The sequence below is a fragment of the Barbatula barbatula genome (genome assembly GCF_947034865.1).
Source record: "Barbatula barbatula genome assembly, chromosome: 20".
Taxonomy (NCBI): Eukaryota; Metazoa; Chordata; class Actinopteri; order Cypriniformes; family Nemacheilidae; genus Barbatula; species Barbatula barbatula.
The window spans coordinates 20,057,313-20,078,363 of record NC_136783.1 but is presented as its reverse complement, the minus strand read 5'-3'; the positions used below and the strand labels follow the sequence as shown (position 1 = coordinate 20,078,363).

Sequence of the window (21,051 nt, the reverse complement as noted above, 5' to 3'; positions counted from 1 at the left end):
GGAGCATTATGGGTAGAGCAGTGTTAAAGCAACACTACTTCACGCATGAGACCCGATGGGCGCTGTGAATAAAACTACATTACCCATAAAACACTAGAAAAATCACTTTGTATTCCTGCTAGATGATCTCACGGCATACTGACTTCCCCTCCTAATCTCAGGAATGACATCCGAACAACGGAGAAAATCATGGAGCTATACATTGAAACATGGAAGTTACATTTATAAGATTGAATTTTAACTTTAACGTTGACTTGAATAACAGTGCATCCACCAAACCGCACGTCGGATTGGAAATATTTACATGCGATTTGAATGGTTGAGCTTGAGGAATTAACGGGCTGGGTCCGTTATCGCCTTCATTAGACTTTGCCGGGGTAAGGGCAACATGTCTCGGGATGACTGCGGCTATCCCGAGGCGCAACTGGTCACAGAGGCCGGGCCCAACTGGCTCCGCGCTGAGATCGAGCGACTGTCCCGGGAACTGAGCGAGACGACCCGGGAGAAGATCCAGGCGGCGGAGTACGGGCTGGTGGTACTGGAGGAAAACCAGCAGCTGAAACAACGCTGTGAAGATTTAGAGAGCGATTATGAGACCGTCAGACATGAGATGGATCAACTTCGAGAGGTGAGAAAAATGATTCAATAACATGTCAGAATGTTACAGTCGGTTGTCGGAATGTAACATTTTCTTTGGCGCAGTTGCGCACGAAAGGAAACAGTAACAGTGCGTATCTCCACCCATTGTTACATTGTTGCGAATTGAGCGGCATTACTTTTCTACTTTTACTTTGTATGTATTGACTCTATTGTTAATTGTACATATAATATATGGAGTGTCAAAGCAGGAAACTCGATAAATAAATGATTGAATTTCATCTCTATGGCGTTTACATAAAATCATTACACATGATTTCCTGTTGTGTCTGTTCTAAAATCTGCATGTCTGGCCATACACATACTGTGAATAGTTTGGGTGAATTTTTTGTAAATATTGTGTCAATATAAATTCCTGTAATTTTAAAATATCAGTATATTACGTGTATCACGTATGTTTATAGTTAAGTTATATTCATATCATATATCATATCATAACATGTTCATTTGACTCCTTAAGTTTATACTTTCAGATAATATCAATGTGTAAACAAAAAATGGCAATGTATGCAATAATGTTTGTATACAAACCGTATAAAATAGTATTTATTTGACATTTTGACTTTGACTTGTTTTGTTTTCATCACACCACAGTAACCTCAAAAAGACTGCAGGGTATCCTTCCTGTTATCTAGGGCAAAGCAGGATGTTTATTATTAGTAGACTGACGAATATGTAAAAATACTTTTTTTTTAAATATCTTACATATTCACATATACAAACTATTGTATGAAATGCTGATGATATGTGATATTTTTAAGAGAGTGTAATTTAAAACGATGAGAAGTAAAACAAAAGTGAAATGTTAATGCAATATCCTGAAAGAGCTTTTATAATACTTAAATGAAATGTTTTATGACGGTTAACAAAAAAAAGATTTTTTTTGTCAGCACCTCTTCCAAGTGTCTTTTTCAACGCAAATAACACATATTGCAAAGCTCTGATATGATTGTTAGAATAAGTCAATTTAACACTTTTACATTTGGTTAGTCTTCACTTCCTTCTCTAATCGTTGCTGTACGAATCTAAATAAAGGGTGCAGACTTCGTCATGGTGGTAAGAAGATCTGAGAGGAAATCGGGCTATAAAAAGCTCCTCCATCTTGACACTTGTCCACTGTACAGACGCAGTTCATGCTAGCAGTGACAGCGAGGGGCTTCAGCTGGAAGCTATTAAACTCTGTTTATTATCACTTTTGTGTATCGTTCAAGCTACCAATGACTTCTGTAGGTCATTTCAGAGGAGATCAATTGGATTAGAAGATGTATTATCTTCCATGAGTCAGGTGCAAAGAAAACTGTGAATGGAGAACCTGACGCTTACGTCTGATTGGATGAGCCGAGTAAAATGCTGATAAACGCACACATGAGACTTGCTTGTTGACTCACAACTTTGTTGTGTTTTGTACTGTACATGTTTTTGAAACATAATTTTTACAAGGATTCTATCTCCCAAACTTTTGGTTTGGTTTGGAAGCCTGCTGTTTTACAGTACATGATGTCCCATGTAGGGGACGCAGTGGGATGTTAAACCCTTAGAGACCTTCTCATGCTGAGGTCCACACCTAAACACGCGAACACATTAAACACAGGTGTAGCATTCAGGGCTCAGACACGCCGGATCAGACAGAAATCGAGGTGATATGAGGAGAGAAGATAATCCCCCTCGCTCGACGTACCAAACTCACCTGCATGCAAGCGTCCTCAAAACAAACACGCACATGTATTCATTCTCACAACACACAGCTAGTACAGTAATATATGACACATAAACACAAATCTGACAAGATTAAAGTCATATTATTAAGACCTATAGAACGTAATCATGTTTTTTTTAACGCGTGTTAAGTATTGTCATATTTATTTTGTTTATGTAAATATCTCTGTACAATGCCTACATAGTGGCTGATAAATTCACAACAAAAAGCTTTATCTGACACAGCTGTCCTGTCCCTAATTCTGAACAAAAAATTGTGCCATTCCTTTCAAGTTACACTTGTTGGCATTCTCTTGGCTTCTTGAGGGCTTTGAAGGAGGTCTGAGCAGCTCACCGGGGTCATATGTCAAATAAACACAACTGAAAGGACTGTTAGAAACCTGGCCTAACCTCAGGGGCTCCTCGCATTCTATACACAAGTCCTCAGAATTCTGTTCAGTGGATTTTATGGCCGAAAAGTTTGTCAGCTGTTCAGATGAGTAGAAAGGGTGTAAAATGTTAATGTAGGGTCAAATAAAGGAAGGGTCTATAACAAAAAGAGGGGGAGGGTTTATTCTACCCGTGTGGTGAATCCACAGCTGTGCAGGGGTGGAACTCCTCACCACAGAGTTGATACAGCCCATCTTTAGTCTTGCTGAGTGTTATATGGCTTGTGACTATTTAAAGAAGCAGATTGTAATTATTTGTGGTTTCTTAGGAGCAGAAAAAAATGTTGTTCATAAACAGCAAGTTGTTTTCATCTAGATTGAAATGTATATAATTAAACATTTACTTTGCGTGTCAGTAGGTGTCAATATAGATTTATTTGCCATTAACGGTTATCGTCAAATGAAACTTTGTATAAACAATTTGATTGTTTAATTACCTTTATTTATTTATTTCATTTGATTTCTATTTACATTTAAGTAGGTATATTAAATCGTCTTGGCTCTTTTTTATCCACTTTTATAGGACTTCTCATTCTAAAATGATGCTGAAACCAAGATGCTATCATTTATGTGTAACGTTAAGTAACATCTGATTCGTCTGATTCATCATTATTTGTTTAAAAGACACTATGATCCAGTGGTTATAAATATTGCGGAAACGGTTTCCTTCAGATTAGGCCTTCTCTGGGGAAAGATAAAACATTTTAGGGACAACCCATGTCCTGTGTTCTTTCACACAAAGCAATGCTTGTCTGGTTTCTTTGCTTGTCTTCGGCTTATCTTTTAATATAGAAGAGTTGCTGACTGTACAATTAAGTCCTTCAGCCTAATGTCACACCTTAACATCACTCTTGTCAAGTCTTGTACTTCAACAGTCAAGTACATGTAACTAGGCTTTTTCTCTGTATTAGTAGTGCAGAAAAACATCAAATTCAAATGGGTTTAGGCACAGCAGTTTTAGGAATTAGTACTGTTTTTAAGATTATTTATTTGTGCAATACAGAAATGTATAAACAACAGTAGTTTGTCTTTGAATATGCATGGTTTTCATCTAGAGAATCATCTCTGTTCCAGAATCAGGAAAAATAAATGTACTACTGGCCACCCAAGGTGACACACGGACAGCTGTCTGATGTAGAAGCAGCTGCTCTGGCAGAAGGCAGTCTTCGCTTTTATTATATGATGATGTATTAGATTATAAAGCTTTGTATTTATGTGCTCTGTCCATCACAGGGGAGAGCAAGATTTAGAAAGTGAGGAACCATGTGATATAAAGCTTACTTAGACAGACTTCAGCCAGGCTTGCTGGTAAAATCATTATTTGGAGGAAGAGCATTGTATTGTATGTGGGTTGCTTTGTATGACTGTTGATAAACTGCGCGTGGGAATCCTAAGACTTGGGTTAAATGGGTTGTAGTTTCCCCGGGGTTTCCCACTTCTGCACTGCTGTTGGTGTTTACACACTTTTCATTACGTAAAAGCATTATTGATTTACAAAAAAATATTGATTGTATTGAAACACAAGTACTGGGTAATGTTAAACACAACAATCATATTGTCCTCCGACAAATACTTAAGATGGCTGTCAAGCTACCTTTGACTACAGTGGCCATAACGCATAGACCTATGTAAGCAGTCTCTCTATGATCTTGTCAACACAGGCGTACGGTCAGGTTCACTCCAACCACAAAAAGGTGGCCGCAGATGGCGAGAGCAGGGAGGAATCTCTTATCCTGGAGTCAGCATCTAAAGAGGCATATTATGAGCAGAGAATGCAGGAGCTACAGGCTGAACTACGGCAAACGAAAAACAGCCTCACCAGCACACAGGCGGAGAATGAACGTCTGGCCACCCTTGCACTGGAGCTAAGAGAGGTTTGTTCAGTAGAACTATTGGGCTATTAAACATGTATAAAGTGAGATCAAACATATAGATTGCGCTTTAAAACAGAATTAAAGACTAAATAGATATAAAAATCTGCAATCATTCATTTCTAAATGAGTGTTTGTTATGTACCTAAGAGTAATGAGGTGGTGGAGCTACAGCGCAGCAGTCTGCGTGACGACATCCGGGAGTACAAGATCCGAGAATCCCGTCTGCTGCAGGACTACACTGAACTGGAGGAAGAGAACATCAGCCTACAAAAACAAGTTTCTACCCTCAAACAAGGCCAGGTGAGAAGCACTGATCATTGGTCAATTCATCGCAAATTACTAGCACAGTTAGCAATCAATGTGTTTGCTTTGTGCAAGGTGAGAAACCCATGTTCTTTTTCTCTCTAACATCTTTAAAGGTGGAATTTGAGGGATTCAAGCACGAGAATCGCCGGTTGGAAGAGGAAGTGCAGTACCTGAACAGCCAGCTAGAGGACGCTGTTCGGTTACGTGAGATAGCTGAGCGACAGCTAACGGAGGCGCTAGAAACCGTAACGACAGAACGGGAACAGAAAGCAGCCCTTAGAAAAGAGTTAACACATCACATGACCCTGGGAGATTCGCTCCTAGCCAGCTCGTTGGAAGGACTCAAACTGAGTACAGACGAACCTAATAACGACGATGCAGTTCTGACATTAGAAAACGGTTTTGCTAAAGTGGGCGAAGGTAACGACGCAGATAACAGATTGTCCACAGACAAGAGAGGTGAAAACTTCCGTCCCGCACCGAGTCTGGTGGATGATTTATTGAGCGAGCTGAACATCTCGGAGATCCAGAAACTCAAGCAACAGCTCTTACAGGTACGGTCATCGTTGTTGATAATGCAATGACTGTTGACACATCAAATTATATCTTCATTTCGTTGCAGGTTGAGCGGGAGAAGGTGGCTCTGCTGACCACTCTCCAGGAATCTCAGAAGCAGTTAGAGCAGGCTCGAGGAGCATTAGCCGAACAACAGGAAGCTATGACGAGACTCAGCGACGACTTGGGCATCATGAGGAGACTGCAGGCAGGCAAGGAGCGTCAATCAGCCCTTGACAGTGAGCGTGAGCGGGATAGTCGTGAGGACAATGATGCTGACTATTACGAGCTCGATATCAACGGTCCAGAAATACTGCGCTGCAAGTATGAAGTTGCCATAGGTGAGGCGGGTGACCTAAGGGAGGAGCTTAAGGTATTGAATGCGGAGCATGATGTGGTAAGGGTGACCCTTTTTTGGTTAGTTTTTATATCATCATGACTGTGTTTTATTGATTTTAACATTCATGTATGAATCTTCTAGATGAAGGCCGAGCATGAGGAGGTACGTGCACGACTGGAGGGACAGGTACGTGACCTTAGCATCCAACTATCTCAGTTGGAGGGCAGCAGCCGCGCAGACCGCGACCAGGTCGCTCGGTTGCAAAAGGAACTAAAGGAAGTGAGCGCAGTTGCGGGCGAGACGGAAGGGAGTCTCAGCGTTGCACAGGATGAACTTGTTGCCTTTAGCGAAGAGCTTGCAAACCTCTACCACCATGTTTGCATGTGCAACAACGAAACTCCAAATCGTGTTATGCTTGATTTTTACAAAGAGGGTAAGGGAAACAAAACTGAAGGTAAATATAAGCAGTCCACATTGACGCAAACAAACGACAGCACGGTCCAGCCCCCCGAGTCCAACTCCAAAACTGTGGCTAGCTCTGCTTCTGGAAAACCAAGCAGAGAAGACCCACGTCCTGAACCGATGGACATCTACAACCTGGTAGCAATAATTCGGGATCAGATACGTCACTTGCAGAAGGCAGTGGACCGCACCACAGTGCTGTCCAGGCAAAGAGTTGCCTCTCTGGAGTTGGCTGCAGTGGCGGATAAAGATCAAGCTGCTTGCATGGAGGAGATTTTGAAGCTCAAGTCCCTGCTTAGCACTAAGAGAGAACAGATTGCCACGCTGAGGACTGTCCTCAAGGCCAACAAACAGGTGAGAATAAGATAGATTAGCTCGCTGTAGGTATATATGTCACAATATTGAACATTGAGCATCTTGTATACCAGTTGTTCCCAATTCGGTTCCTTGAGGTCCCTAAACGGTAAACACACACCTTTTTGGATGTCTCCATTTGACACATCCATGTTGAAAGTCCAATGGGAACCAATTTTGTAGTCCATTCAAATATCTTGTCTGAAATGAAAGTCAAGGAGATTTTTCTGAATTGTGGTGTGGTTCTGTACCCTTTCCAGACAGCTGAGGTTGCCCTGGCTAACTTGAAGAGCAAATATGAGAATGAGAAGGCCATGGTCACCGAGACCATCATGAAACTCAGGAACGAGCTTAAGGCCCTTAAAGAGGACGCTGCGACCTTCTCTTCCCTCAGGGCCATGTTTGCCACCAGGTAGTGTGAGAACATTTAATTTCTCCTCAAACAGTCTTTGTTTGGTTTGCCTTTAACAAATAACCCTTCCATTACCTCAGCACAGAACAGTAAAGCTAACTTGAAAACTAATGATCTTTTCTTGTGTAGATGCGATGAGTACGTAATGCAATTGGACGACATGCAGAGGCAGCTGGCTGCAGCTGAAGATGAGAAGAAAACGTTGAACTCCCTTCTGCGTATGGCCATCCAGCAGAAACTGGCCCTTACCCAGCGACTAGAGGATTTGGAGTTTGAACATGAGCAAGGTCGACGAGGATCTGGGGCTGGGCCAGGTGGCCGTGGCAAGGCTTCGTCTGGCCGTGGCAGAGGACTATCATCGTTTTCTAGCCCCCACGTAAGTCCTAGACTTCCCTGTAAGAACCGACCGCAGCCACACGGCCTCATTGGAAGCCCTGCGGTTTTCTGCAGCGAGAAGTATAAAATTCTGTGTGAAACTGGGTGTGACTAACACCGTTGTCTGATAACTGCTCATCAGTGAACATCATGCTAACTAACACTCCTTTTACTGTATGTGTACTTACAAAGTCAGCACTTCAGTGTTTGTGCAAACTGTTCCATTGACTTCAGGGGTTCACAATCCCGTAGCAGATGTCCCACAATGCATTGCAATAGACCTGTTTTATTTTTAGTTGTTTTGGGTTTACGTGATCATTATAAGCAGGTTTATTAGACCCAATCGCAAGCGGGAGGATATCTATAAACAAGGATTGAGGACCCCTGTTATAACATGTCTGAATATTCTAATCTTTCCTGTCGGCACGTCTGAGCCCCATGTTTCTACTTTTGCACTTGAGAATACTGAACGTCATTGAGTTAAACTCAGTCTCAACAAGCTAGTCTGGTAATCTCTGTGTCAGTGGCAATAAATCTGTGTAATCCCGACAGAGATCTGACTCTCGGTCTGCTGGGAGTTTTAGAATCCAGGTCGCAACCCTATGGGTATATTTCATTGTACAAAAATGAAATAACGTGTAAAGAAATGTAGATTTGTTTTGCTAGAATCACTGCTGTGGATTTTTAGGTTGGTTAAAGGTGGTGTGAAATTACCATTGTGTGTATTTCTATGTTTCTTTTTTTATACTGTTTTATTGAACCATACTAACTCTGTCTGTGTTGACTTCACGCCATTCAAGCTAAACCATTGTAGTGTGCATGACCATCTGTTGGCCGCAATACTTGAGTTGCATGTTAATATTAGCATGTTAGTTCTCTGCTTCCTGCAGTCGCATCAGGCAGTCTGACCTGTGTCGTTGTTGACTGTCACGGTAACATCTTCATCATGTGTCTATGTGATTAGTTTAAGATGATATTGAGTCTTACCTGGATTATTTTAGGATGCAGTGATTCTGATATTTTTCTTAATTTTGCAGTAATTTTATTTTAGGTCTGAAGATTGAAACGGTTATTTCACTCCAATTGGTCCAGTTGTGGAAATGAGAATATTCACCTGGATGAAAAACACAGACTCCCATTCACAGCCAGTCCATCTACTATTTAATCTACAGTTTGACTGATAACATCTGTACTGTGGTAATCTTCATATTCTGCTATTTTGTTCTGCTTTGTGACTAGTTCACATTTGTGCATTAGTTAATGTTATGTTTGAGATGCACATTTCTGTATGCCTTAGCACGTGTTTTAGTTTTTTGCCAATTTTATCTATTTAACTGAAAAAATAATATAAGAACTTTTGTTTAAAGTATTTTTAATGCATAACTACCAGGTTCTGAGCATAACCCAGGGAGAAAAAATGTGGTAAATATATATGTTTCTGTTCTTTTAAATAGCCAAACATTCTAACTTTATCTTGCTATTGTCTCACTACTAAAAGAAATACGACTTGCTCCTTAAATGTTTAGAGTCACAGATGTGTTATATTCACAACATACAAAATACTCATCAGTTCCAAATTGGATTATATTTTCTACTTTATTTTGCCAAATAATGCAACATGGGTCAGATTTATTGTAATTTCTTATGCAATATTTGTTTCTTTAGACATTAATTCGTTTTTTGTGTCAACTGACCTTCATCTAAAACCTCTTGTGCCTTTCATGCATCTATCAAAAGGTTTTTGTTTTGATGATCAAAAGAGCCATAGTCTTATATTTTCTGTTGTAAATCTGTCAGTCTCACTACAGATCTAGACCATACGGCTCAGTAACTTTGGCATATTGTCAGCATGGGGGGATTTGGACACAGTTATAAAGCACAATTTTCAAAGGTTAAAAGTTGTTTGTGTAGGAAAACAGTTTTAAGTGTTAGTTGGGTGTGTTAAATCGTACATTCCTTGAGGAAGTGATGGCTGATGGCAGTCATTATGACCGTGGACATTGTTAATGGTCATTTACGTAACGTTGCTACTTATTGGTTTGTATTTCAGCAAGCAGAAAACTTCGCCTCTGAACATTTGTGCCATTTCAAATTTAACACATTGAAACGTCTGTTTCTTTCGACCACAAATTAAGTGCAATTTTATTCTCCTCTACAGTTTTCTATTTGCTGAAAACCGCTTCCTTGGCTGTGACATAGCTTGACATGACATTTTCAGATTATTTTTACACATATGTATGGAATGACCCCACATGTTTGTTTGTATTTATTCATAACTCTTGCTATCCGTCCAGTATTAATGTTTTATATGCATTTTAACTGGGGCTGCCTCTCTTTTCATTTCTACTTGAATTTGTACAGGTACAGTGTAAGCCATGCTGCCTGTTTTAGTTTTTATAAACAGTGCTGACATTGTGATTTTTCTAAACATCTTTGCTTGACGCTCTGTAGTTCAACGTGCAGAAAACATTATAGGTCTTTTTTTAACTTTTCTCATTTGGAAAAAATAATAAAAACAAAACGAAATAAACTTGGGTAGCCTTTTGTGTGTAAAGACTTTTGTTTATACACTTTTACTACAGTAGTTTAGAGGATGTGTGTGTGTTTACATTATATATTTCTTAATTGAGACATCACGTTTGTTAATAATCCACCAATAATCTGTAAATATAGTATATCTGTGTTATATCGGTAAATAATACGCAGATTTGCAGCACAAACTTCCGATTTTCCAAACCTTTAGCGGAACTTCCTGTAGTTTGGCCACGCCCCTCCGTGTCATGGGCGTGTCCAACGATAGACAGCAGAGGAGACTTCAGAATGGGAGGTCAGTCCTACAGCTTTTTAGTTTCAGATATAATAAGCATAAACTTCAATAAAGTTCCTTAATCGTTGTTTCAATGTGGTTACGCTAAATACCTGGTCGATAATAAACAGACCCTTTGTAATGGACGTGCTATCGGCTATATTTACGTAACGTGACATAGAAATCTGTTGTTGTTATACACTAAAAGACGCATTTATAGCTCCTTCGCATAGCAACTCAATTTTAAGACTTGTTAATGTACTTTTGAAACAGTATTTCGACATTAAGTTGACTGTACTCGATGCATACGGCGAACAGTGCGCGAGTTGCTTTGACTAGTTCGGCTTTAAGTCTACATTGTGGAATACTTTACATTCATGATGTTTATTAACTGTTATATAGTGTTTCTGAACACACAAAGGAGACGAAAGCCCTTAATATTCATCAAAGTATGTGCGACACGTCTTGCATTTCCAGTGTCTCGATTCTAGTTGTAATGTCTATAGGTGGCGCCACCTTCTGTTTGAAACGTGCACTGCATGTGTGGAATCAATGTATTTGACCTGTTTTTATTAAACCCTTTTATATGCACAATGTTCTAGAAAACCTCATACTCGACTGCTAAACGTTTGTATTTTATGACTGACAGAGAGCTTCTACGAACAGCTGCGGAAAGACAGTCGGTTCTTGAAAACGGACCGGCGTTTGGACACCGAGCTGCTGGATAAACTCATTCTGCAGCTCAACAGAATCTACCCACAGATCCTAACCGACAAGGAAGCCACCAGGGTAACGGTTACACATTCATACACGTAATCAAGATGATACGTTCATTCATTAGATCATGAAATAAAGGGGTCATATGGCGCGGATATGTGTTTTTTCTGTGTCTTTGGTGTGTTATTAATAGTCCATGCTAATATGAATTAGACACTTAAAATTGCTAAAATTAAAGCGTCGGAACAAAAGATGCATTTTATCTAAATGCGAATGCTCACCCAGACCTGCCTGGAACGCCTCACGTAGCCACACCCCTACAAATCTATGTCAGTTCGTGGTATGATTTGACTAAGACCGCCCTAATGTAAACGCAAGTAAGGCGGGCGACCTGTCAGTACAATTGAAGAGGAACCTGATGTTCCAAAGATGGTAAGAGGCGTTACATTTCCGTCTCACGCTTGCAGTATTCGTCCAATCACTAAGCACCGGTTAACTGGCCAATCATAGCACACCTCGCCTATCAGTATATGTAAAAAATCTGCGCGTTTCAGAGAGGCGGAGCAAAGGGGAGATACAAACACATACAGCGTTATGAACCTTAGATCGTGTTTACACATTGCATTACATCTAAAATAAACAATAATATTCGTTTTAGCCGTTTCATATGACTCCTTTATAATAATAATAAAATAAACTGGATTATGATGATTCTGTGACACTTGTCATGATTTTCTCAAACATTAGTTCAGGGATTTGGATGTTCCTACGTGTGTCCGGGTGGAGGAGCTGCTGTCTCACCTGCAGGAGAAAGGAGAGGAGGCATGCCGCGAGTTTTACTGTGCACTGCACCTCCACGTCGAGGACGTTTACTTCAGCTTACCCACACGCCTCCGACTCCGAGGTTTGTGCTCGAGAGAATTCAAGATTTGCCCCATACACATCTCTCATTTCTGCAATAAACATTAAACTGCGATTAAACACTTTTTTATAAAATTTTAGTTTGACAACCAAGTTTTGTTCCTTTTCAGAGTCTGGTGATCGAGCGGGTCCAATCCTAAAAACCAGAGACAGATATGTACTAAACGACCGAAGTCAGTCTGTCTTTATTCTTCAACCCTCGCTAGTAAACGTACACAGACATACAACTGACATCATAACTGTTTTTTTAGGTCCTGTATTCTTCATAAGCTGCTTCAGCGCTGCTGTCGGAGCAGCTCTTCTGTATTATTATGGTGGTAAGCAGACAACATTGTGTTCGTATCTTCTTCAATATGAACGCATTCATTATTACACACTTGAAATGCTATTCTTAAAACTGCAGAGTCCAAGGAGGTGTCGGGTTCAAGCAGTGCACTCGGTCTGGCTGCTCTGGGGCTGAGTAGAAAGGTGCGAGATGTTCTCATCTGGTACACAGACGATGGAAAATAATATATATATATTATTTCTTTTTTTGGTGCCTTAAAAATAATTTTGACACGCTACACGAGAACAAACAAATTCCAATATCACAAAACAGCTCAACTTCAAAATGTGTGCGTAGTGTATGAAGGAATTATTAATGTGGGCAAGACCTGACATTTATTTATTTAACTTTGCCTTAATCTGGAATTGTGTTACACCACAATAAGCAAAAACTAGTGGTTTTAGATTCACACTTACCAATGGGTAGTAGACGACATTGAGTTTAAGTTTTTACTTTTAGTTGATCCGTTCATTTTAATCTCAAACTAATGTATATATCATTTACAGTATACTGTAGTTTTGTTGGCCTTGGGTGTGTCCACAGTAATACTGACCAGTTATGAACTCTGTGCCTTTTACTGAATGCAAATAAATGAAGTGCTCGAATATTATCAGATATAAGACACTATAAAATATAGATAAAGCTGAACCTGAGGAGTGTTAGAAGTCTGTTACCTTGAAATATGTAGTAAAGTTGTGTTTTTGTGGGCTAAGGTTTTAACAAGTATCTCATTTATTATCATATTTGTATATCTTTTCGTCTTTTTTATACTAGCAGCGTGTTTGCACTGGCTTGTCTACTAAAATTTGATGGCGTTTTAAATTCATGTGGCCTTAATGCAGTGGAATTGTAAAAGAAATGTTTTGTACTATATGTATGACGTCAGCGGAATCTAGTTAATCGATGTGTTAATGAAGCACATTCACAATACTGACAAATATTTTTGGATGGTAATATATATATTTACAAAAAATGAAAGGATTAAGAAACACTTAAGTATGAATTTGATAGGGTGCTTTTGTTTTGTGCATACGTTCTGTCCTTTATAAATAAACACAATAAGTTGAATTACAAGGATTTTGAAATCTAAATATATAACTTCACGAATTGACATCATGATAGTCGTTTTAACCTTAAATGGAGCAGCAAGACTGAAGTGGGCCAGTTAGTAGTCATAACTTAAAAACAAAAGTCTGTTCCCCTTGAAGTTCACAGCTAAATTCATGTTTCGTTCATTTATTTTATCAGATTTGCTCTGAAAAGAATGAAAATCAAGGGTCTTTTTTATTGATGTATACAAATTCTAATATAAACAATGAAAAGGCTAAAAGAAGAAACTAATCACAACAAATATAATCACAGCTAAGAAAACCGAGTTTTGTTTAGACAGACTTTATAACTGGTCTCTATCAGCAGAGGGCGCTGCTATATAAGTCTTCACTGTGTTTGGTTAATCTTTCAGAAATCAATGCTTCTTAATACAGTTTCACCATTAAATAATACCATCTCACATTGTGCATTAAACATTGTTAAACATACATGTAAAAATCTGTACAACTTCTATAACCCAGCTTTTCACATATATTTAATATAAGAGGCTGTCCGGTAAGGCAATATGAAAAGCAAATGCAAAGGAACAGTCCATTTCCGGGTTGAGGATTAAAGGACGGGGCGTTCACGAAGCTTAATTTCACCTCCAAAGGCTAAATATTTGGTCCAGCTCCATGAATCCTTTTTTAGGAACTAAGCTGATATTTCAGTTCTATAGAAATCTGCAGAGCTTTGGATACACAGATTCTGTAACACTCAAAACAGAGTTCACTGAACAGTCTGAATAATCTCAGTGAAAACAGTTGTGACAGAGGAAGCATCAGATAGTCAAAGCTTTTTTTGGGAAGTAAAGATGCTTCCGAAAGATACAGGGCACAGATATTGTACTGCTTCATGTACGGATAACGTGGATCCGTATTCACAATTTAAATGAAACATAATAATTAAGTAATTATAATCAGTACAATTTGGGTCATCAGTAGTTGATCCACAGTCCACAAACACTGTTAAACAGCTGTTGTCCGATAAAACAAAGTTCTGTTTTTAAAAACGTAAGGCTTATCATTGACATAAACTGCACACAGTTTTAACCTGACGCCAGTATGGCTTCTATTGGTAAATGACTTTTTGAATGTCCTTTGGTTGTGCATACCAGAAGAAAACGTTGCTCTACACTTTCTTTTCTTCTGGTTTTTGGACACCAAACGCTGTGATGAAAACATTTACTACTACAATGATGAAGACGAGAGCCGTGACAATGTTCTCCAGTAGATTCAGTATGTAGTGTTTAGTTGTGTCGTTGAGATTCCATTTCACTGGAAAACAAAAGCAAGAACAGCAAAGGTTCATTCACAACATGCAGATTTGACATTCAAAAGATTTAGTTATTTCTCTCGAACCGGTACGGACTTAAAAATGGTCATGACTTTGTATAGGACTTTTATATCATTGCCTTAACTTTCTAGTTTTTCTCATTGTCATAAGTTAGTTTGGATAAAAGCATCTGCTAAACATGAAAACTACCATTGTCATTACTGTACACGAAACATGTTAACTATAAGCAATCCATTCAATTGGATGAAAAATAGAAAAAGCATCAAAAGCCAAGTGAAAAAATACAGTCTCATTCAGACAAAACACATACACGGTTTAATGTAAATGTTATATAAAGAAAGATGAATACTAACCTGATCAAACAGATAAAACAGATCTGCACAACTAGAAAACTAGAATATAAAATCACTTTCACTGTATAATGCTGCCCGTAAATATTCAATTGTTTTACATAAAACTAATGTAGATGAAAGTAAAACTGAAAGTAAATTCAGCCCATGAAATACCAAAGTGTTGAAAGTTGTTCATGACCTTAACACGATTGCAGCATTTAAATCTTCCCAACAGAGTCATTTTGCGAGTACATAATACAAGCATACAGGCAATATTATTTCTCATATACCAAAAACCTGTATGGAGTATACCGTTTGAATACTAGATATTTTGATGGCGCTTGTGATGTTCCTCGTGTCTAAACTGCTTCACTCTTCTGAGCTCATCTCAACATGTTCTAGCGACTTCTTGCGTCTAAATATTTCGGTACGCTCAGTTGAGGTTTCATACATTTATCACTGTTCTTTTCAACAGGCATCTGTAAAATGTACAGGACTCGAGCCATTTGAAACCTCTTCAACTATAGAGATGACTGACATTTTTAGCATTTCACATCTAAAAATAATTTGTAAATATAAAGTCATAGCCGAATGTTACTACATTTTTACTATTGTTTTTGTACGTTATCAATGTTTCTGTGTGCATTCTTGTCTCCAAGCATGTGGCTAAAATCTGGGTTGTTTGGGTTAAATGATGGAGATCCTCTCACCTATAAAGATCAGCAGGACCCCTACAATGATCTGCAGGATGAGAGAGATGCTGATGAGGGTGATGAGGGGGGTGTAGAAGGAGAAACCAGGGCCCAGCTCCACAATGGTCTTTAGCTGAGATGCGTTGGCCATCAAGAGCGCTATATCCAGCATGCTCTCCGCTGCGCTCTTCTTATTTGCGTAATGGTTCATGTTGATGGGGGTGTCCCTGGTGAAGCGGCCCGGCCGAGGAGGCTGAACATAACCATGCAAAGCCACACATGAATATACATACAAGAAACGTACAGTACTGTACATAATAAACATTCCTGAGTCTCTTTTAAATTTGCATTCAATTTAGCATTTATCTTTCGATTTGCATTCAATCCGATTTGATGTCTTTGTCCTGCAATAGCCCATCTGTTCTTCATGTGGTTCGGGGTTTGAACTACTATAATCTTAATTCTCTGCTTCAGAAGGAACTGAAAGTACATTGTGTTTATATTTTAGGATATTTGTGCCACACAAGAGGAAGAGGGGTCAGTTGACCCTGACACGACTTCCTTTCGAAATGGGACGCTGGCTTTACTGCACCGCTGATACATCAGATTAATTTCTCAAAGGGTTTTTCTGTTAATTCACAATTTGACTTTACAAACAGTGCAGTTTGTGGCGCTTTTTGGGAAGTTTTTCTGACTTGCACGTTATCAAAATAAAAGGCACTACACGAATATGAATGTAAAGATAAAGTCATCTCCAGGTCACTTAAGGCCTAACAGTGATTTTGTGTTCCTGTAGCTCAACTAGAGTACTATTAGCAACAGTAAAGTCATTGGTTCAAGCCTGCAGGACACATTTGTTTTTATTATATCTATTTTGTATTTATAACAGTATTAATATCAGGTAACACAATAATGTACTGAAACTAGTCATACTATTATGTCTGCTGCACAGTGAAAGATTGTCATTTTACTCTCTACTATTTTGCAAACTTAGTATAATGATATAATATACACATATATATATATATATATATATATATATATATATATTAATAATATGTTAAACATATTGTGCTGTTTCGCATCCTTCTCGCACAATAATAACTGGGTGACCGGGGGTCATCCATTTTCAAAGTTCAAGGATCTTAACAACAGAGAGAACAACACACCCTGATTCGCCTCCTAACACTCACTTGTGATGGTTGAATGTCAGTTCACTCAAATCTAAGGTACTAACCAGTAAGTCATTTTGGATAAAACCAATATGCCAAATCCCATCTTTGTGTTGCTCTCTCCAGCTGTGCAGCACACTTGTGCCTTCAATGTTAAAATCTTCCAGACTAAAGTTGAACTGAAGTCTCTTTTTGGTTGGCCGCGTACCCGCATATTCTCCAGTGGTATCAGAGGGGTGTTGACTTTGGGTAACGTTCGGTCCAGCTGCCCCACAGAGGAACCATTGTGTCTACACTGAGAGCAGCAAAAAGTCCAAGTAACACCCACATCACAACAACCACAGAACACACAGACGATGACATGTGTAAAACACCCTTCCGGTACACGAACAGACCTGTTATCTGACTGTCACAGACTAAGCATGTTTCCTTTATCTCAGGCACTGTGGATATATACAGTTTTGTGAAAACACGCAACTCACTTTCATCATTTATTCACCCTAATGTCGTTCAAAACCTGTATATTACTCTTTGGAACACAAAAGAACATATTTTGAGTAAGTCTCATGGGGTCTGATGTTGTTGGTACCAACATTCTTCAAAATGTCTTATGTTGTGATCTGCAGAAGAAAGAAAGTCATACGGGCTTGGAATGACACGAGGATGAGCAAATGATTAAAACAAAAGTATAAATGTATAGATGCTTTAGCTTACATGAACATTAAGTTAAAACATGTATTAGTATTGTTGTTCAAATCTACATCAACTAAGATTACTTAATGCTGGAGAAGTTTTGTTTATTGTTTATTCATGATGTATTTAAATAACGTATTTTGATGTATTTTACGTGAATTAGTCGTCATATTGCAAGTGAAAAAACTGTGTCCCCATGTTTTTGTGAAATGATGTAGCTGACCCTTATACTGTAGCTCACCAAACACTGCATGTTTATAAACATGACTTCATCTTTTACATCTCATCATAGGTTATAGGTTCAGCCATTTAAAACATACAGTAGCGCTCTTACAGCTGGAAAGTTTTCCGCCCTGACCCGTCGTGTGTACAATACAGCTAGTGAATGGAGTGCGACGTTCATCTGCGCTTCACTTAAGTCTTTCATTTTGAACAATTCGATGTTCAAATACATCTTTTGAACTTAAAATATAAGATGTGTTTTAAGATCCTCAGTGAAGAAGAACAGTGAAAATACTATGGTACTAGATGTAAACACTGGTGCTAGGGCAGTCACGATGATGAAATGAGGCTGACGGTTAATCGTCTGTTGAATAATTCTGATTAATTGTCTGTTTTTAAGGCTTTGACAATTATAACGATTCATTACACGTAATTTATTAATAAAATAAGATATAGATGCATTAAGAAATGTGAAAATCCTATAAATAACTAACATGTGTGACATTAATAGAACAAACTGACATATGAGGATGATGTTGTCTTGCTGTGTAGATGCAGCGAATCTGGAATCAATAAAACTCATAAACTCATAAAGTACACATGATACAACTCAAATGATGAGAAACGTAATTTGCAGATCAAGGACGGTGGATGTAAAAGGCTGCAGATGACCCTTGTTTTCTAAAGATTTACAATCATTGCGGTTATCTGAAATAATTGCGATGTGACGATAATTGTGACAGTCCAAACTGGTGCAACACATGTTCCTCAAATATGACATCACACCAAAGCAGGTGGAGGTCTTTTCCATCCGAGGTGGAAATAAGTCATGTGGAAATCCCAGGTATTTCAGTCTGGGTCTTAAACACTGGTGCTTTCCACGGGAATGATGATGTTTCATTTCGTGCGTTCAATGATGTTTGCTAATGGTTAGATCTTGGTCTTTCTAACCCCTCAACTTTCACTTGTTTTGGTTTCCCGCACAAACACCACATTGAGGTGTAAAAACAACTCCTAAAACCACAGACAACATTAGTCATCAGGAGGATGTCAAACATTAGCTTACGCTGTGTTTACAACTTTTTCAACAGCCTTCTGTAATTCTGTGCATGTAGTTTGTGATCTCAAATCAATATACTGAATGATGACATATGTCTTCTAGTAATTTCCTTCTCTATTTAGCAGATCTTTTCCTGCTGTGTTGTATCCACTTTGCAGATTTTGTTGTTTCCTCCTTAACAACCTCAGAGCCGCATCCTGCCATTTATTCTCTGTTTACCGCTCTTGAAACTTCTTATCTTCTCATGTTAATTTGCGTATTTTAGTTGTGTTGTTTCATGTTTCGCGGGTGGATGATCTCATCTCCAGTGTGGAACAGGTGAACCGAAACCACCGGCTAATGAATGAAAGGCTTGTTGAAAAACTTTGAACTGCTTTTGCCAAACGTAAGCGTTCATGGCCGCGTAAAACCGCGACACAAACATCCCAGACAGTCTAAAGCAGATTTGATCTACTATGTGGGGAACCCTTTACAGGATCGGGTTAGATCTAGGAGTTTGGTTCCAAAATGAGATAACTACATTTTTCAAATATCATGTTTTTTATTGCGCATTCCCTTTAATATCAATCAAACTGCAGGTTATTGGTTTTGATTTAAGCCATAATAACTCCCAAAATCTCATATTGGAACCAAACTCTTCATATGTTAGATTAAAATGATAAATACTCTACAGCACCGTAGATAAAACATTTTTAAAACATTGTTTAATGCACAATGAACATGAACAATATTACCAAAAGGCAAAAGCAGTAACACTGCTCATTGTAAGTGTTAGTTAAAGCAATAATAAATAAGACGTGATGTATTACCCACTTATAACAGTTTGCCATTTAGCAACTCAATGTGCCGCACACAACACAACATCCACCAGCCTCTCTGACCCATCCAAGCATCACAATGTGGATGAGAAACCTCCGCCTTGGAATTCTTGCGTTATAAACGTTTCCATCCATAAACTACAGTAACCAAAGGGTTCCGAGAACCAAAGCCTTCGGATAAAATCGATTTTATTCAGCGCGTTTTCTCCGGCTCGCTCAGAAGGATGGGATAAGATTTCACCAAAGCGAACTTCACACCGACATCCATCGGCGCGCTTGTGTTTCGTCCTGTGACCGTCATGAACGCGATCAATCGGTTTCTGTTATGTTGTGTTAAAGGTCTCTCACCTCTCCAGGATTCCCTCTGTTGGCGTCTCCGTTCAGCTCCATCGCTTCAATCGACATAACTCGTGTTTAGACAATAAGTGGCTTGCTTTCACTGCTTGTGCTGCATTATATGAGCTCACGGACGATGAAAGGAAAAGGGGACGGACAAACCATCTTCCAATCCCTGTAACGTTAGGCGCTTAACTTCACAACATACTGTAGTTGCGCGTAAACGCGTAATGCTGTTTTCTTATCACTGTTCTGTATATTACGAGATCACAGCATCGTATTGGGTTTGTTTTTAAGTTTTATATATAGGCTACAATTGTTTCGTGGCATGGTTTGTAAGCACAGGCGGGCACAGTCCTCGGGGTCATAGTCTTACTTGCGTGCCAACGGATTTTGCTATGACGACAGCATTGAATATTTAGAGGAAGCAATCTAATCCGACCACGTTTGTGCTTCCATCTAGTGGTGGTTTCATCAGAAGTTGACTCTGAGGGTGGTCACAAAAAGTACACTTGACGTGACTTATAACATCAGCATTTGTGACTAATACAAATCATGCAAACAACGCTTGATAATACAGCATGCACACAGAGATTTTAATGGTGTGCCGGGTACCATAACGTAAGTGGGATGATTTTAAATATATATAGAGCATATTTTATGTTTTGGAAACAACGCCTTCAAACTTATTATTTTGATTAGCTTCATAACATTTACTCTTTGAGTTTATAGATTTTGAATAAAAGATTATTAATATGCATTCTGCGGTGTATGCGCATGGTTAGTATAAGTATATTGCTTTATACACCAACTATTATTTTCCTTTCTTATGCACAATACGGAAGGGCAAAGAGGAATTTGTTTATTTTATTGAGAAATTTGCACACTATGGAGTTTGCTGCGCATATTTCTATAATTATTTTGCGGAATAATTTCAAAAACACGTTTTGGTGTTAAAATATTTTTGGTAAAGTTGCTTTGAAACACTGTTACATAGTAACACAAAGTAAAAATTAAATTAAATTCTATGTAAAGGAAATAATTTTTGCAAAAAACGTAAAAGTATCATTGTACTTTTGAATGTGTGTTGTGC

At 38.7% G+C, this 21,051-nt stretch overlaps 3 protein-coding genes across 5 annotated transcripts; 2 read left to right on the top strand and 1 right to left on the bottom strand.

The window, feature by feature from the left end:
• Positions 1-95: 95 nt before the first annotated feature.
• Positions 96-10,015, top strand: LOC306909610 (bicaudal D homolog 2). Of its 3 annotated transcripts, none has more exons than XM_079483523.1 (9): positions 96-628; positions 4,463-4,675; positions 4,823-4,975; positions 5,095-5,535; positions 5,604-5,933; positions 6,018-6,692; positions 6,953-7,104; positions 7,234-7,480; positions 8,517-10,015. In XM_079483523.1, exons 1-9 carry the CDS (start codon positions 389-391, stop codon positions 8,517-8,519), a joined length of 2,454 nt encoding a protein of 817 aa, XP_079339649.1. In that variant the 5' UTR covers positions 96-388; the 3' UTR covers positions 8,520-10,015. The 3 variants fall into 3 exon arrangements, with proteins under 3 accessions (XP_079339649.1, XP_079339648.1, XP_079339647.1); XM_079483522.1 differs by having other exon boundaries at positions 110-628; positions 8,531-9,980; XM_079483521.1 differs by lacking the exon at positions 8,517-10,015 and having other exon boundaries at positions 110-628; positions 7,234-7,736.
• A 180-nt stretch (positions 10,016-10,195) lies between these two features.
• card19 (caspase recruitment domain family, member 19) lies at positions 10,196-13,316 on the top strand. Its single transcript, XM_079482494.1, has 6 exons — positions 10,196-10,306; positions 10,935-11,074; positions 11,750-11,906; positions 12,034-12,096; positions 12,175-12,240; positions 12,327-13,316. The coding sequence occupies exons 1-6, from the start codon at positions 10,300-10,302 to the stop codon at positions 12,431-12,433; spliced, it is 540 nt and encodes a 179-aa protein (XP_079338620.1). The 5' UTR covers positions 10,196-10,299; the 3' UTR covers positions 12,434-13,316.
• Positions 13,317-13,408: 92 nt separating this feature from the next.
• On the bottom strand, positions 13,409-20,358 carry ninj1 (ninjurin 1). Its single transcript, XM_079482495.1, has 3 exons — positions 19,971-20,358; positions 15,676-15,910; positions 13,409-14,614 (listed from the first exon to the last, which is right to left on the bottom strand). The coding sequence occupies exons 1-3, from the start codon at positions 20,025-20,027 to the stop codon at positions 14,469-14,471; spliced, it is 438 nt and encodes a 145-aa protein (XP_079338621.1). The 5' UTR covers positions 20,028-20,358; the 3' UTR covers positions 13,409-14,468.
• Positions 20,359-21,051: the final 693 nt, after the last annotated feature.

What these genes read in the sequence shown, in the direction of transcription:
- card19 (XM_079482494.1), top strand. An exon ending in CCGACAAGGAAGCCACCAGG is followed by an intron (nt 11,075 to 11,749) that starts GTAACGGTTACA and finishes CTCAAACATTAG; the next exon opens with TTCAGGGATTTGGATGTTCC. An exon ending in ATATGTACTAAACGACCGAA is followed by an intron (nt 12,097 to 12,174) that starts GTCAGTCTGTCT and finishes CTGTTTTTTTAG; the next exon opens with GTCCTGTATTCTTCATAAGC.
- LOC306909610 (XM_079483521.1), top strand. Translation starts at nt 389, where the DNA reads ATGTCTCGGGATGACTGCGGCTATCCCGAGGCGCAACTGGTCACAGAG. An exon ending in CTACCCTCAAACAAGGCCAG is followed by an intron (nt 4,976 to 5,094) that starts GTGAGAAGCACT and finishes ACATCTTTAAAG; the next exon opens with GTGGAATTTGAGGGATTCAA. An exon ending in AGGGCCATGTTTGCCACCAG is followed by an intron (nt 7,105 to 7,233) that starts GTAGTGTGAGAA and finishes TTTCTTGTGTAG; the next exon opens with ATGCGATGAGTACGTAATGC.
- ninj1 (XM_079482495.1), bottom strand. Translation starts at nt 20,027, where the DNA reads ATGTCGATTGAAGCGATGGAGCTGAACGGAGACGCCAACAGAGGGAAT. An exon ending in ACAGAGGGAATCCTGGAGAG is followed by an intron (nt 15,911 to 19,970) that starts GTGAGAGACCTT and finishes GGTTATGTTCAG; the next exon opens with CCTCCTCGGCCGGGCCGCTT. An exon ending in GGTCCTGCTGATCTTTATAG is followed by an intron (nt 14,615 to 15,675) that starts GTGAGAGGATCT and finishes TTTGTTTTCCAG; the next exon opens with TGAAATGGAATCTCAACGAC.